The sequence below is a fragment of the Microtus oregoni genome, unplaced genomic scaffold, assembly GCF_018167655.1.
Source record: "Microtus oregoni isolate MIOR12 unplaced genomic scaffold, Mior012 000020F_ref0000438, whole genome shotgun sequence".
NCBI lineage: Eukaryota > Metazoa > Chordata > Mammalia > Rodentia > Cricetidae > Microtus > Microtus oregoni.
In genome coordinates, this window is record NW_024543079.1 from 38,596,973 (window position 1) to 38,614,643 (window position 17,671).

Genomic DNA, 17,671 nt, shown 5'->3' on the forward strand with positions numbered 1-17,671 from the left:
TCTATCCATAAAAATTACACAGGGGCAATTTGGGCATCTTATTAGTGTGGGCATAGAGTCAATAGTATTATTGGGCTTGTTTGTATTCAAAATGCAAATCTCAGGAGCCCCTAATTCCTGCTTGTTTGGAGGACATGCAGCGAATGGGTGACACACAGGAGTCTGCACAAGGGACTTTGTGCTCTAAGATCAGCATTTGCTAAAATGCCAGCAGGCTGGGTTGGGAGGGTGACGGCACACCAGGGGCTCCTCGTCCTTTCAAACTCCTGGCTTTGTGGTTTGAGCTCCTATGGACAGAGTGAGTTGTGACAGAAGCAGAAGGGTGATTTTCAAGGGACTTTGTCATAGCACGGGTCCCGGAAGTGCTCTCAATGGCACTGGAATGTAACCGAGGGCATGGAGGGTCTGGCTGCCCTGTAGGAACTGTGGCATTGCTCTGGCGCCCAGAGCATGAGGAACAGTGTTGGCTAATTTTATGTTAGCTTCACACAAGCTAGAGTTACTTGGGAAGAAGGAACCTCAGTTGGGGAAATTACCTCCATCAGATTGGGCTGCGGACAAGATTGTGGGGGCATTTTCTTGATTGATGTTTGATGTGGGAGGGACCACTGTGGGTAGTGCCACCTGGGGCAGGTAGTCCTGGCGGTAAGAAAGCAAGCTCAATAAGCCATGAATAGAAAGCCACTAACCAGTACTCTTCCATGGTCTCTGCTTCAGTTCCTGCCTCCAGGTACTCGCCCTGACTACCTGGATGATGTAGAGAGCGGACTAAGAAATACTGGGCAGGCCTTGTGGTCACCTAGGCCGAAACCATGAAGAACCACACTAGTAGATCTGAGCAGAGAGACAAATGTTCAGGAGTGGCATTTGAGATAACCTTTTTAGGGACTCCCTAGTCGCCATCTTAGGTGGCCAGTAGTGTCTTCTGTGCTCCTCGGGGCCTACCCAAGGATGAAGAGCACTAGAGGTTAGCCCTAGAGAGAGGATGAAGGAAAGAGGACAAGGGCAGGGAAGGATGGCACAACAAATATTGCACTGGCTGCCGCTTTACAACCAGATGCCATGAACCCGGCAGACTGATGGCTATGTCCACTCAGTCACACAGGATACGTAGACAAAGAAAAAAAAAAAAGAAAAAAATCTTTAGGCCATTCCACGGGAAGGAGAATAACAGTAATTTATAAGTCCATCTCCTTTCCTGTCTTGTTCATATTGACTCTTAGGTCCCAAAGAAACTCTAAACAAAAGGCTGAGGTACCTACTAACGTATTAAAGCTGACACTGTCTGCTAGGCTCTCTGAGCATCACACAAGTACTCCTTACAGGGTCCTGGCTCCTCTTAGCACTGCCTCTCCCCTACTCTATCCTAAACCTCTCCAGCTGCAGAGCTTTGCTTCCCTGCCCCCAATTGCTGCTGCTTCCTTCTCCTCCTCCTCCTCCCCTGCTTCTTCTTCTTCCTCCTGCTCCTCCTCTTTCCCATATAACCCAGCCATTTTGGCCATGAGCTCTTTTGGTCCTTGGCTTCTCTATTGATCCTCATTCTCTTGGTTCTCTCCTGGTCTTCTTGCCCTTCTCTCTTCTCTTTGTCTCTTGCCCCTGACTCCTCCTCTCATGGTCAGGTCTATTCTTTTGGCCATGTTCAGTCTAGACTCTTCCAATCGTCCCTAGATGTATTCTCCCTCATCTCTTCAATGAAAACCTTCTCCCCAACCATACCTAGCAGCAGTTCTGTTCTCATTTTCATTCATTGACCAGTTTGCTCCCTACCATTTTGAGTTCTCATGTATGGGCTCTTTAGAAGCCGAATCCCATATCCCTCAGGGGGACTCTTCATTCAGGTCTGGCAGTGGTGGAAGACACCACAGTCTCAAGGAGTATGACAATGGCCTGGTTGCACAGAGCATCATGAAGAACAGGGTACCCTTCTACTCCAAGTGACTACTTTTAGGGATGATAGGGCTGGTAGACGGAGGTGGGTGGGGCCAGAGATAGAGGAGATGGAGAACAGAAGCGGTGAGACTCCGAGAGGCAACGTAAGTGTGCTCTTCTATTGGTTCTTCCAGAATGCCCTGTTGGGGATAGAAAGAACTTTGTAGGATGATGGGGGTTTGCGGGAAGGAATAAAAGATTGGAGTTGAGCATGCGGACTATAATTGTTAATTTGACTGTTTTTTGAATACCCAGGCAAGGGGAAGCGAAGTGAAGCAAGGAGCTGGAGAGGCTTAGGGTAGGGGGTGATGGTGGTGGATGTGTGTGTAGTGCTGAGAGGAGCCTGCCCTGCCCCCAGGAAGGAATACTTGTGATGCTGGGAGAGCCTATTTTGAATACTCTGCTAAACAGTCATTCCTCTCACCTAGTTCTAAGAGAGACTCCTTCCTGCTGGAGTGCAGCCTCAAGCTCAGAAGATGGCATTCCAAGTAAAGGAGTGAGAATGAACCCAATATCAAGGTCTGTGTCACAACAGACAAATATGCAAAGGCACCAAATTCCAGATAAATGCATTTCTGGGCAAAGAAGAGGACTGGGACTGGAACTTTATTCTTAGGCACTGTGAGGATCCGCCATCTTTATTTTTTTAAACTCAGAGATATCAAGCAATTACCGGATTAGAACCCATTTTTGACGGGAGTGTGCGATTTCCTGTACTTTGCTAGCATTCCTGAGAAGACCAGCGGCCTCCCTTGTGCTCCCATTCTTCAGTCGGGAGGCAAACATCTCTTTTTGAGATGAGGAGGAAAACAACCAGCTAGAAAAATTACCCAACGTAACACAATTGAGCGAGAAGGTCTGGCTCTAGCAAGGAGGTGACGTCATGCGACTGTGGGCGCTCGCTCAGACGCGTTCGTGAGCTGCGCAGGCGCTAGGCCCGCCCCGCTGCCGCGCGTCCCCGTGGCGCCCTGCCCGCGCGCGAGGCAGGACGGGAAACCCAAGATGGACTCTTCTGTTTGAGTCCTGCCCATCCGTCTTCGTTTTCCCCGCTGCGGCCCGTTCTTCCTCCGGGGTCAGTGAGGGACAAGGGATGAGAAGCTGTGGCGGCCGAGGAGCCATCCTGACCGACCTGCCGCTGCTCTCGGGCCTCCGCGGCCCCTGCGCCTCCGGGCAGCAGCCGGGGCTCGCAAGCGCCTGACGCGTCCCGAGTCACTCAGGTGCGGGCCGGGCTGGCTTGCGCATCGCTGAGACTTGATGTCGGGGCTGCACTGCAACCGGTGACCCGAGGGCTGAGCGGCCCGGGGCGGGCCCTGAGAGCGTGCTGGGGTGAGGGGGACCCTAGTCTCAGATAGGCTTTCCGGGGTGCGCCCGACGCGCCCTGCGCGGGATTCTCGGGCCGCTATATCTCAGCGTGGCTTACTCAGCCTCTTTTTGTAGAGACACAACTCTGGGTTCCGCCGTTTGCATATGTTTCTAGTAACCAGCAATGACAATTTTATTTAGAGCATGTCAGCTGTGTGGCCCGTAATGAATAACACGGTTAATAATTTTGGGAGAACTGTGAGAGCATCGAGTATGACGCTTTTGGGCTAAAAGACATCGAACTCTGAAAATGATGCTGTAATTGATAATCCTGTAGGTTTGTTTTAAGCTATAAGAGAGTGATTTACATGGTTGCACAAGAATAAGTCGGATAAACCTGCCAGTTCTTTAATGTCTTTGTTGCGTAGAATTTGGAAAAGCCAGCCACATTTTGAATTTTTTTTAGAGGTTTTATAAGGCATTTATGGTTCTTCAGATTGAGCTCTTCTCAATACTGCTGTATTCCTAGGAGGCGAAAAAGACGTAATCATCTCAGGGATGGCATTTAATTCACAGCACAAAAGACTTCGTGACTGTAGAGGGCTGCATAGAAACTAGAGACTTGGAGGTCTTTGTAAGAAAAAAAACAAAAGACCAATGCTGTAAAGACTTCAGATACGAACTTCAAGTCATATTTAGTTAGATGTTGCTAATCTTGAGTGTGATTTTAAACGCTCAACAGTTGGCTATAGTACTCCTATCTAATGCTTGCTTTGAGCCATGTTTGGGGATTGTAATTTAACTGATATGCCATACCCTCACTCACCTTACATACTAATGCCACACAGACCGTCAGGAGGTTAGCCAGCCCTGCTTAAGGATGCATGGAAATGTTTGTGCAGTGCTCTGGCATGTTTCCGCCGTAGCTCCGTGCAGGTCTTTGTAGTCACAAACTGGTTTTGACTAGAAGGCTGACGGGCATGTGTTTGGATTCGCACAGAAATAATGTTGATATTTGGAACCCATGTCGAACTTCTCTGAAGAAAGGGCAACGATGATTGCAGCCGGGGATTTGCAGGAATTCGTTCCTTTCGGTCGTGACCACTGCAAGCACCACCCTAATGCTCTGAACCTTCAACTTCGTCAGCTGCAGCCAGCCTCGGAGTTATGGTCTTCTGATGGTGCAGCTGGCTTGGTGGGATCTCTTCAGGAGGTTACAATCCATGAGAAACAGAAGGTTTTATAACGATTCTCGTCATACTTTTGAAACATAGCATGAATAAATCTACTTGTAATTTGAAGCTACGTAGATGCATGTGAGAAATAAGTGTGTGTGTGTTGGCACTTGGACTTTAAAGGCTAACGTGTGGTAATTTCAGTCTGTGCTGCTCCTTGGGCGTACTACATAACTTGTAGTGAGTCTTGAGTACCTCTGTCATGGCTCGTTTTAAAGTTTGTTTTCACTTCGTATGACTAAATGTTAGAGATTAGAAATGCTACCTGCAACACATTTTTATGTCGTCACATAAGAGTATTAGAGCAGTGTTTTTTTTTTTTTTTTAATTAGATAGGCTTCTCAAAGTAGCTCAGATTGACCCTGTTCCTTCTGTCTCAGTCTTCTGAGTACTAGCATTAGAGGTGTGTGCCACAGTGGTTGGCAAAGTAGTGGTTCTTATGGAGATGAGATGTAAAAGTATGTCAGAAAATAGCAGCCCCAAAACACCAAACAGAATAGTTTCTGTGTGTCCCCCAGCTTCTCCTTCTTCTTTGTGTTGGTAGTTCTGGGGGCCAAGCCAAAGTCATGGTCTTGGTAGGCAAACGCTCTGCCACTGAGCTGTACATCTCTTCTGCTGCCTTACTTAATCTTTATGCTTTTGAAATCAAAGCTCTTGGAATATACATAGTTCCAAAGCAGAAACTTTCTGTCTTCCATTCATGTTGTGGGTGGGACAAGGGGAAGAAGCTGTGCAGCAGGGACGTCTACACTGCACCAAGTCCCCCATCGAGCCACATGTGCGCCTCACTGTCTCTTTTCTATTCCCTACATTATATTTAATACATACTTTCAGTTTCCATTCAAGCATGGATTTTATTTTATGATCTTTATGTAAGACACACTTTTTTGCTTATCTGTGTTTTTGACATAATAATACAGGGAACATAGAAATATAAAAGAAAACACTTAACACAGGGAATTTTTGAGTCAACTTTAAAAATTATGTCTGTGGGTATTTTACCTGATTGTGAGTCTATGCACCATATGTGTGCAGTGCCCACAGAGGCCAGAAGAGGGCATCAGAGCTCTTGGAACTGGAGTTAGAGATAGTAGTAGTAAGACACCTTGTTAGGTGCTGGGAATCAAACCTGGGTTCTCTGGAGGAACAGTCAGTGCTCTTAACCACTGAACCATTTCTCCCACCTCTAAGTAATCTCAAGAATCTCCTAATACAGTGTACCACTTTGCTAATTCACCCATTTTGCTCATCCATGTACCACAGTGTTTTTAGGACTTAGTGTTGAGTCTTAATCCATAGGCAATAGACTGAAGTCTATTGAAAAGAAAGGAGAAAGTGCTTGAGCATGTCCTGTGTGTTAATTTTTTAGGAAAGCTGGCAGTTAAGAAAAGGTGTGAGTGAGATTGGAGATGCAGCCGACTACGATGAAGAGCTGTATGTGGCTGGGAACATGGTTATCTGGAGCAAAGGGAGTAAAAGCCAGGCACTGGCCGTGTACAAAGCTTTCACAGTGGACAGCGCTGTCCAGCAGGTGAGCTCACTGAGTTTGTACAATTGATTAACTGTAGTGTAAGTGTTTTAGAAGAAAGGTTGTGTTTTAAATGTGTAACTAATGACAACAGCAGTGTAACATTCCCAGCAGTGTCCATTATGTCATGAAGTGAAGAAACTGGCAGGAAAATGAGATTCTCACTTTATCCATCATGACTGCGTCTCTGTAGCCCAGGCTGCCCTGGCACTTGAGGTCCTCCTGCCCAGCCTCCTGAGTGCTGGGATGACAGATGTGCACACCACACCTGGCTCAATCTTTATTTATATTGCTATTGTTTTTGTAATATTGAGGATTGAATTTAGGGCCTTCCATAGGCTAGGCAAACACTTTACACACACGCACACACAGCACTGAGATAAAGTATGTTAACAGTAGATGTGGACCTCGAGGTCTGTTATTGCCAGCAAAAAGTTATGTGACCTTAAGCCGGGCGGTGATGGCGCATACCTTTAATCCCAGCTCTCAGGAAGCAGAGGCAGGCGGATCTCTGTGAGTTTGAGGCCAGCCCGGTCTACAGACTACAGAGCTAGTTCCAGGACAGGCTCCAAAACTACACAGAGAAACCCTGTCTCGAAAAACCAACAAAACAAAAAAAGCCATAGAAAATACTTTAAAGTACATGATTTTATAATTCATTTGCAGATGTTGAGTACATTAAAGTTACTGGATTTATAGTGAAAGGAAATTCAGGCTAATTTGCTACTATTGTAGTGGTCGTTAGAACCAGTTTCTAAAAATTAATAGAAGAAATTAAGCACTTACTATTTTAGGAAGATAGGCAATTTATCTTTTAACTTTTTGAAGAATACCAACCCATGAGTGTAAAATAAATGGTAGAAGTAGAAATCAATTTGTAGCTTTCTAGTGTGCTAATCAGTTCAGGCAAGGTTATAGTGGTTATTAACACCATTGCAGAAAAGGATAATACCATGTCAGTAAGGTTTTACTTGCTAAATGTAAGTAAACAAATATAACTTTTCCTTGAGGTTTTTTTTGGTGTCTGGCTCAGCCAAGTGATTGAGTTCAGCGCAGCGTACAGTGGGGTAAAGGATATGTACTTCTAGCTAGCTGTAATACAGAAAAAAATATGTCTGCTATGTTTTCTTTTGAGAAATATTTAATGTGTGTTTGTTTAGAACTAGCTTCCAGTTTGTTCTTGAGGCCTAGGGGAATGAAATTACAAAGTAATATGAGATGCAGAATTACTAATATCATGAGATGAAGAATAGGTTGGAGGTTACTTGGCGGTAGCTGTGGCCAGAAAGATTGCTAGGCTGATGAAGGCACTTTTTGCTAAGCCCAACAATCTGAGTTGAATCTACAGGACCCACATGGTAGAAAGAGAGCACTGGCTCTTGCAAGTTGTTCTGTGACTGCTACAGGTGTGCTGTGGTGCACACAAAATCAATAATAAATGTACTACTAATGAAAAAGAACAAAGGTTGGGTGTGGTGGTGTCCATCCTTAATCACAGCACTCAGGAGGAAGAGGCTGGCAGATCTCTGTGAATTTGAGACCAGCCTGGGCTACATAGTAATTTCCAGGACAGCCAGGGTTCTGTAGAGAAACCCTGTTTCAAAAGATAAAAGTAAGGGCTGGAGAGATGGCTCAGTGGTTAAGAGAATTGCCTACTCTTCCAAAGGTCCTGAGTTCCATTCCTAGCAACCACATGGTGGCTCACAACCATCTGTAATGAGGTCTGATGCCCTCTTCTGGCCTGCAGGCATACACACAGACAGAATATTGTATATGTAATAAATAAATAAATATTAAAAAAAAGCTAAAGAAAAAAAATAAAAATAAAAAAGAATGGCTGATGACTAATAATTATGAAAGTTGGTGGATGGGAATGGGGATACATTTTGTGTACTTTGTGTATATATTTGAAAATTTCCATAATAAAAAGTTTAAAAGAAAAAATAGGAAATTAGTAACTAGATGAATCAAGAATTTGGAAATGTTTACATTCTGGTCTCTTTAAAAAAGTGAATCAGGGAGGAAAAGCCCTGAACGGTAGGCACTAAAGTGACTTCCTCAGATTCCTTTCTTTCTTGAACAGGGCTTTACTGTGTAGAGCTCAGGCTGTCCTCCATGAGCAATCCCCCTTCCTCTGCCTCTCTAGTGCTGTGTTTACAGGTAGGGGCAGTCAGTGCTAGGCCAAATGCAATATTTTTAAAACTTTTTGAAGGAACTTTTCAAGAAACTAGGTAAAAGATTTTTTTCCCCTTTTTTGGGGGGGTTTGGGGAGTTGGAAAAGTTAAAAGAAGGATTTACTGTTAATGATATTAGAGTATTATTTTTAATTTTAGTACTGAGAGGCAGACCAACCTGGTCTACATAGTGAGTTTCAGGCTAAGTAGGGCTACATAGTGAGACCCTTTCTCAGAAGCAAACAAACAGAAAGAGAACATCTTTATTAAATTAGATTTATTTAGTAGCATTTAATTTAAATTTTTTTAAATTAAAATTATTTAGTAGCATTTTATTATTTTAGTATTGTGGCAGACTATATGTTTTATGTTTTTATGTTTTAAACCATTTTTAAGTGTTCAATTTAGTGAATTAATAGAGATGCTTTCTAAACATTTTTAAAATATGAGCTTAGAGTATTGAGTCACTTTTAAACTCTCAGTTCTTGCTATTATAGGATGTAGGGTTTACACAGGCTGAGCTGATGTTTGAGCTTTAATTGCAAGACTTGTGTCAACTGAGTCTTACTGTTTTATTTTCCTTTCTCTTAAGATTTAATTATCATGGGCTGGAGAGATGGCTCAGTGGTTAAGAGCATTGCCTGCTCTTCTAAAGGTCCTGAGTTCAATTCCCAGCAACCACATGGTGGCTCACAACCATCTGTAATGAAGTCTGGTGCCCTCTTCTGGCCTGCAGGCATACACACAAACAGAATATTGTATACATAATAAGTAAATAAATAAATATTAAAAAAAAGATTTAATTATCATAAGTCATCTTAGAATATGTGGCATTAAGTATTCTAATCTTATTTTTTTGTTACTCTTGTTTGTTTCCATAGTATATAAGTATGACTGTATGAGTACATGCATGTATAAAATTACACCTATATTGAGCTGAGGAAATGTATTATGTAAATATCATTGTTACTGATGTTATTAGCTGGTAGATGATTATTTAGATGTAATTTTCTTAGACAAGCATTTTCTTTCTGTTTTAGGCATTGTGGTGTGACTTCATTACATCACAGGATAAGTCTGAAAAGGTCCACAGTAAGTGTCTTTATGATACCTTATTTCCTTTATTTTCAAATATTTATCTCACTGTATGATATATTTATAAGCAACTCTTAGTCATAGTAATTTAAATTAAAAGTTTTTCATTCTGCATTAATGAACTTTTGCTGTTTGGATTGAACTGTTTAGCAGGAAAATAACCCATAAATCTTGTACGCTTTCAGAGAGCCATGAAGTAGAGAAATGCATATGTATATTACAGAGCTCATGTATGAACATGCACAGCGTAGATGGGAAGGATTATATAGCTTCCTTACCATTTCAGGTAAACTTGAGTGTTTTTAAGTTTTCAGTGTATTCAAGAAAAGGGGATGGGCAGGAGAGATGGCTCAGGGGTTAAGAGCACCAGCTGCACATTCAGAGAACCTGGGTTCAATTCCTAGCACCCATGTGGCAGTTCACAACTGTCTGTAACTCCAAAATCTGACACCCTCACATATTCATGCAGGCAAAAACACCAGTGCACATAAAATAAATTAAAAAACCCCCACCTCTTTTTTTTTTTTTTTTTTTTAAAGAATCTGGGTGGTGGTGGCACATGCCTTTAATCCCAACACTTGGGAGACAGAAACAGGTGGATCTCTGTGAGTTCGAGGCCAGCCTGGGCTACAGAGTGAGTTCCAGGACAGCCAGGACTGTTAAACAGAGAAACCCTGTCTTGAAAAATCAAAAAACCCAAAACAACAACAGCAAAACCTTTTACGTGTGTTTTGTCAGAGATCAATCATGTGTAGCAGGGTTTTACAAAGATCTCTATGTGTTGAAGGTGTTAGTTTGTACTTAGTATTTTCAGTTCACTGTGTGTCTGTCCTTTTCACAGAAGTAGTGTTTTAGTGAAGCAAATTATAGTTTGAGATGTTGGTCAGTTTAATGATATTTAAGAAACTATTTTGGCTTTATTATAGTAGGTATATGAATAATATTGGCCTTTTTATTGCAACACATCATTTAATGATATCAGTGATATTAAAGTTTTATTACATTTTCAATAATAAATTTCACATAAATAAATTCAATAAAATTTCACACTGAGCTGTGGGTTTGATTTTTGTCTTAGAGCTGGTTGTTAAAAATCATAGATTTTGAAGTACTGTAGTTTGTGATCATGTTACTTCGAAAGCTCTCAGTAAATTCCATGAAAATTGAATGTTCAATCATGTTTACTGAAACCTTTTCTTAAACTTGTTCTCTTACTTCTGTTCCCGCACCCTCATGTTGATAGGTGGCAAATGTTTGGGCCACTAAATATGGTTTGCTGTTTGAACGAAGCAGTTCTTCACATGAGGTGCCTCCAAGTCTACCTAGGTATTCAATTTATTCTCTTCAGAATGTTACTTCTTGGGCTTTTTAGTGTTGATTCTGAAGTAAACTTGTTAACCTAAATGTTTGGGGTGGTAATGATGTCCATACTCACATACATACATACAGCATAAGAATTAAAACATTTTCATGCCAGTTTGAGCTCAGCTGTGACTACCATCCAACACTTCATTGCCCTGTGATCTTCGTACTAACCTTAATCCGTGGTGTAGTGACAGGGTTCGGTTACTAGCTCTTCCATGTCTTCACTGTACGACTGGACATATTGCCACTCTCCTTATTTGTTCCAGAAGTGGTACGCTTTACCTTTTGGCATCTGTGCAGACTCTCAGAGACGGCCTAGTGTCTGTTAAGTGCTCAGTCATGGTGGATACCTGCTGATGGTACACTCCTTGCCTCCCTGTAAACTGTGAACCTAGTGAGAGGAGGAGCGTACAGAACAAACACAGGGTGTGCAAAAGCAGGTGCTCCCTGCGTCAGCTGTTCGCAGATTTGAATCTCTGCTTTGATAGAAAGCCAGCACTTGCCCTCCACCTTCCTGAAAATTGAATGTCATTACTTGAAGTACTTTTTTCTTCTATTTAAAAATGTACCCTTTATGAACAAGGTAGGAAATTAAATTTCTTAACTACTATAGTCGCACTACCCCTAAGGGGGATAAGTGAATGACTGTCCTAAGCCTGTTGCTATTCTTTGGGTTCTGTCGTGTGATGGCTGCTATTTGTAGATTTCCCCCTAACAGTCATTTCTTTCTGTGTGTGAACGTATAGAGTTATTACAAGAAGATATGTTTAGATATATCTAAAACAGGATGCTATGATAGATGGTATTTGAAGAATTTAGAAGGTTCCTTTTTGAGATAGCTGCAACAGGGTGCTTGACAAGCCCTTGCGGGAGGAAGGATTTATTTTGCCCACAGTTCCAGCCCTTCCTTCAGGGAAGGCAGGGCACAGTTTGTGGTAGAAGGGCTGTGCAGCAGAAGCTCTGTGGATCTTGGCCTATCAGGAAGTGAAATGAGGGATTGGAAACAGGGCTGGGCATTAACTTTCAGACCCTATTTTCTCAAAGGCTCTAGTAGCCCCCCATAGCAGTGCTACAAGTTGGGGACCATGTGTTCAAACATGAGCCTATGAGGGCTCTCACGTTCAAGTGGTAACAGTAGATTTCTAGTTGCTTGTTCAGCACCAGGGTGCACATAGTTATCTTGTTGGTGACTGTTTGTGCTTTGTTTGTTGCTAGAGAACCTTTGCCTACTATGTTCAGCATGCTGCACCCACTGGATGAAATAACTCCACTTGTTTGTAAATCTGGAAGTAAGTGTACTTTCGTACTCTTTTATATAAGCTCTGTTTTAATATCAAGGGAGGGAGAAAAATAAAAATGAATTTTATTTAAAGAGTGACTTGTTTTATCAGAAGATAATTTAAGCATGTTATAAAATAACTTTTATTATGAAAGCAATTCATTGAAAGCGAAAACAACAGTTGTCTCAGTAAAACTAAAGACATAAGTCAGTGAGGGATACTGATGTTTGTTAACTTGCCTTAGGTAACTGTCCTTTAAAATTAAGAAAACGAATGATACTTGGATGAACTAAAGTTTTTTTTTTTTTTGTTTTTGTTTTTTTTTGAGAATAAAAACATAGGTCCTGATTACTGGGCACATTTTAGTGTTTCACTTTTTTTGTTCAAGTTTGTTCAAGTTTACTGACGATCCTCACTTTGAATGTATCTAAAGTATTCCTGTATGCTTGGCTTTAAATTTAGGCTTTACCAAGCACGAATCGACACCTACAAATAGTAAAGGTGGAGGACTGGGAGGACATTTGTAGTCTTTGGTCATTTTACTGGTGCATTCCAAAGGCCGCTGAGGTTTTATCTCCTGCAGCATGAGTGGGATAGCCATGGCTAAATCAAACCTCCGTCCTGTTTCTTTAAACATACCAGCTCTCTTTTTAAAGGTTGTAGCAAATGACATAAAAGATTGTTGATCATGTAGGATGTTACGAATAATATGTAAAACTAAACACAGCAGAATTCTGATTTGATAGAAATGGGTGGTGGTGGTAAGTACCTATAATCCCAGCAACTTCTGAGACGGAGGCAGGAAGATTGCTTGAGACTAGCACTTTGGGGGCAGCATGGGCAACACAGTGAAGCTATTGTCTATTTCTCGCTCTTAAAAGATTTTATTATTGTTAATTTTACTTATGTATATGTGTATATCCATGTGTGGGTTTGTGCACGTGTGTTCAGATACCCACAGAGACCAGAAGATAGAATTGAATCCTTGGAGCTGGAGTTACAGGTTGTTGTGAGCTGCCTGACATGGGTATTAGAAAATGAACTTGGGTCTTCTGCAAGAGCAGCAAGCATTCTTAATGGCTGAGCCATCTCCAGCCCCATTCCTCCTCCTCCTAAAAACAAAAGCCCTCTAATTTTAGTGGAATGGTGGCAGTCTGAAATAGTTTTATTATTTCTTTTGTTTGTTTGTTTTTCTTTCTTTTTTTTTTTTTTGGAGACAGGATCCCACTGTGTAGACCTGTCTGTGCTGGAACTCTTTGTGTAGATCCGGCTAGCCTCAGATTCACAGAGATCTGTGTGCCACTGCCTCCCAAATGCTGGGATTACAGGTGTATGTCACCATGCCTGGCTAGTTTTATTATTTCTTTATAAAATAATTTCTATTTCTGCAGAATAATCATGTTTTTTCCATTTCCCAGTATTTTAACTGAGAAGGAAATTGTTAAGGATATGGAAAGTGATCTGTAGTGCTATAGAAAAATAACTGAACTCAGCAGGAAAAACTTTTCATTTTTAATAAGTAAAACACATCATTCACTCCTTCTGAGTTAATTATTGGAGGGCAGAATAAAGCCAGTCAGCCAGCCAGTCAATCAGACTTTTCTAATGATTGTAATCTTGAAAGAAATTGATGATTGGTTGGACGTGGTGGTGTGGGCCTTTAATCCCAGCACTTGGGAAGCAGAGGCAGGTGGATCTCTGTGAGTTTGAGGCCAGCCTGGTGTACCTAGTTCCAGGCAGGACAGCCAGAGCCTCATAATGAAACCCTGTCTCAAACAAACAACTCCCCTGCCCTCCCAAAAAAAGATGAATAAGAGGTTGACTGTTGAAGGAGTCCTGGACCCTTTGCCTCTGGCTGATGAGATTAATGATGAATCAGGATGAATCTTCAACTTTTGAGTTATATGTGTGTCCAAGACCAACTAGTCATTCTGTCATGTTTAGTGCATTTTGACACTCTGGAAATTTAAAATCCATTGTCAGTATGTAACATTGAGTGGGTTTTGTGCTTTAACTGGCTTGGTTCCCTTTCCTTTTAGGAACAATGAGAACTTTCTTCATAAAGAATTCTTAAAGGTAAAGCTACTGTTCTATACCTGGTCATTTCCATTTTGATTTTCAGGTCTTTTTGGCTCATCACGGGTGCAGTATGTTGTAGATCCTGCAGTGAAGATTGTGTTCCTCAGTATCGACCCCTCCATTGTAATGACCTATGATGCTGTTCAGAATGTGCATTCCGTGTGGACTCTGCGGAGAGTAAAGCCAGAGGTGAGGGTGACTGAGGCTGCTTCCTCTGTGAGGGAGAGTGAATCCTGAACATGTGTACAGTTTTGAGGTCAATTGAGTTTCCATTCACTTTGTATTCTAATTGTTCATTTTTCCCATTCACTTTGACTTAAGGAGGAGAATGCTGTTTTAAAGTTCCCTGAGCAGGCAGGGAATGCAGCCACTAGCAGCTCCCTCACAGCACATCTCCGAAGCCTCTCCAAAGGCGAATCCCCCGTGCCTTCCCCTTTCCAGAATTACTCCTCCATTCACAGCCAGAGTCGCTCTGCCTCATCTCTGAGCCTGCACTCCCGCTCGCCTTCCATCTCCAACATGGCGGCTCTCAGGTGGGCCTTTCCTTGTTCTAAACAAATATTCCAAGCACTGGATACCTGCTGTTTTAGTTCCCTTATGTTTTGAAGAATTTATGGCTTCTGTTGATGACTAGTTTTTAGGGGAACTAGGCATAAACCCAATTATGGTCTTTTTACAACTTCCGCATCTACAGTGCCCCAGTAGTTTGTGTTTGAGTTGTGTTTAGAAGCTGCTTATGATGGAATGCTATAAAATTGCATTGTTTCTCCCATGATGGGGCAGCACTTAGATGACATTTAATTCTACAAATACTTTGCTAGTTTTTTTTTTTTTCTTTTTTTGATTTTTCGAGACAGGGTTTCTCTGTGGTTTTGGAGCCTGTCCTGGAACTAGCTTTGTAGACCAGGCTGGTCTCGAACTCAGAGAGATCCGCCTGCCTCTGCCTCCCGAGTGCTGGGATTAAAGGCGTGCGCCACCACCGCCCGGCTAGTTTTTTTTTTTTTTTTTAAACCTTATTTATTTATTTTGGTTTTTAAGACCGGGTTTCTTTGTGCCTGGAACTTACTCTGTAGACCAGCCTGGCCTTGAACTCTAAGAGATCAGCCTTGAACTCTGCCTCCCAAATGCTGGGAACAAAGGCACGTGCCACCACTGTCTGACTAGTTTGTACACATCTGAAAGTACAGTGGCATACTTTGAATAATGTACGCTATTTATTTTTTGAAGGAGAAAATAGATTTGTTTTCAGTTCTAAGTGATTTTTTTTTTTTTTAAAGACAGAATCTTTCTGTGTAGCCTTGGCTGTCTTTGAACTAAGTATGTAGATCAGGCTGGCCTCAAACTCACAGAGATCTGCCTGTCTGTCCCCTAAGTGCTGGGATTAAAGGCGTGATCCTCTATGCCTGTCTTGAGTACATTTTAACATGAGTTGTAAATAAAGATTTAGGCTCTCATAAAGCACATTAGGACAAATCTTTTAAGTAGTTGTTCATTTCTGAAAGTGTCTATGTAACTAGGATTGTACCATGAGTGTTTCTCTTGTATAGGATTTAAGATGAATTATTGGCACGTGTTAAGAATCCAAGTTGCTCCTGGTGATGCCCTCTCTCTGGTTATTTTGCAGCCGTGCTCATTCCCCTGCCTTAGGGGTGCACTCTTTCTCAGGGGTGCAAAGATTCAACCTTTCAAGCCATAATCAGTCGCCAAAGAGACACAGCGTTTCTCATTCTCCAGGTGGCAGTTTTAATGACTCATTTTTGGCACCAGAAACGGAGCCTATTATTCCTGAGCTGTGCATTGACCACTTGTGGACTGAAACACTTCCTAATACAAGGTTTGGTGGATATAATTTTATATTCAAAGAAAGATATTGCTAACGTTTTGGAAAATGTTTGGTGTTATGCCTGGTGGTATAACTAAGTGGTAGAGTATTTGCCAAATATGTGTGAAATGTTTTAATATGTCCTTTGACATTAGTTATGGTATCAACACATAAAGTATATAGAGATACATATTTATACTATCTTAATTTTAGAAGAAATTATTGATACTAAAGTGATCCTAAAAATGCTTTTCCATTGAATATTTCTTTAATATAGTAATCTTTGAGAATTGAGGTGTTTGAAGTTTTAGGACAAATCCCTATTTCTGTAATCGTAATCAGGGTTCTATTGCTGTGAAAAGACACCAAGACTAAGGCAGCACTTATAAAGGAAAGCATTTACCTTGGGGCCGTGCTCATGGTTTCAGATGGTAGTTCATCATCATGTTGATTGGAAGCAGACAGGCATGTCGTTGGACCAGTAGCTGAGAGCTGTACATCTTGATCCACAGGTATCAGGCAGAGCAAGAGTGAGACACTGGGTCTGGAGTGGGCTTTTGAAACCTTAAAGCTCACCCAGTGACACACCTCCTTCCACAAGGCCACACCTCCTAATTCTCCCCTGACAGCTTATCAACTGGGGGTTAAGCATATAAGTTTGAGCCTGTGGGGGCCAATCTCATTTAAACACCAAATGTAGCTGCGGTTTTGAGGGAATGTTATCTTTATGTCAGGTGTTAGCTCTACTTTTTGAGAAATAAATGACCCTAATCTTTTTATAATCTCATTGATAATTTGTTAATTAATCCAGCCACATGCCAGTGTGTGTGCTAATTAACATGGCCGTTTAGTGATTGTCGCACATATAGCTAAAGATAGTGATACTGGAATGCTTGCTGTTCTGCAGGTAGGCCTTGGGGAAGATGGGCACAGCAGGCAGCTCTGATCCAAAGACTCCTACTTTGCTTTGACAGGCTGAGAATGAAGAGGCTTGAGTGATTGCTTTTCAGGTCTGCTTATGTGTGCATAGTAAACAGAAACAGCAGAACAAGTTGCAGGTGTGACTGAGGCAAGAGGGGTGGACTGGGATTTAAAGAGTATATCAGGCTCCTGGGGTCCCTAGAGGGCCAGTGGATAAATTCACAGGGATTCTGTTAATTCTGGAGTTGTTAAATGGTGGTGGGTATGTGTAGTGTGTAGGCCTTTTCCTGGGCAGGTGTTTTGAACATTCATTCAATGTTCACATTAGTCTGTCACCTCCTAACAAGTTAAAACTGAGTTGTGTAGAAGGCTGGGGACTCAGGGTTTGGGAGGTGGGTGATGAGAGCTGCTATAGAGAGAGAGAGGAAGTCAGGTGGAGGAGCAGACATTTCGAGAAGAGAGTAGTGTTAGTATTTCCGGGTGCTGTTTGGCCCTGACTGTTACCTCAGAGGAAGGTATATCCACAATGGTCACTCCCCTTAGGCTTGAGGGATGGTAGGGAAGCGTGGAACAAAAGGTAAATAGGAGGTGAGGAAGCAAGAATCAGTTTATTGAAGGTTTTCAGTAGCTAGCTGCCTAGGGATGTTTGCCTTCGCTGAACTATGTAATGAGAAGTAGTCTTGTGAATTTCATCCAAATTTGTTGCTTTAAAAGATAAGAGTGGGTTTTTTACCTAGCCACACAACACTTTTACTTCTGACCGAAGGACTCCTCCCCCTTGTTTTTCCCCCCTCGTGGTGTGTGTGTTTGTGTGTACAGTTACCTGAAATATACATGTGTAGGTCTGGACTTGACATTAGGAGTCTTCCTTGGTTCTCCTATCTTCCATACCTTATTCACTGAGGCAAGGTCTCTCAATTGAGTCCAGAGTTCACTGATGA

The 17,671-nt window shown here is 42.0% G+C and overlaps 1 protein-coding gene across 1 annotated transcript in view; it reads left to right on the plus strand.

The window, feature by feature from the left end:
* The first annotated feature begins 2,885 nt into the window (after positions 1–2,885).
* Positions 2,886–17,671, plus strand: part of Anapc1 (anaphase promoting complex subunit 1) — a 74,660-nt gene continuing 59,874 nt past the window's right edge. Inside the window, exons 1-10 of the mRNA XM_041670188.1 lie at positions 2,886–3,146; positions 4,232–4,468; positions 5,836–5,997; positions 9,209–9,260; positions 9,449–9,549; positions 10,507–10,589; positions 11,844–11,917; positions 14,031–14,176; positions 14,309–14,520; positions 15,612–15,821. Coding sequence (XP_041526122.1) covers positions 4,256–4,468; positions 5,836–5,997; positions 9,209–9,260; positions 9,449–9,549; positions 10,507–10,589; positions 11,844–11,917; positions 14,031–14,176; positions 14,309–14,520; positions 15,612–15,821 — 1,253 coding nt within the window. The 5' untranslated portion in view covers positions 2,886–3,146; positions 4,232–4,255. The remainder of the gene's footprint in view (positions 3,147–4,231; positions 4,469–5,835; positions 5,998–9,208; positions 9,261–9,448; positions 9,550–10,506; positions 10,590–11,843; positions 11,918–14,030; positions 14,177–14,308; positions 14,521–15,611; positions 15,822–17,671) is intronic.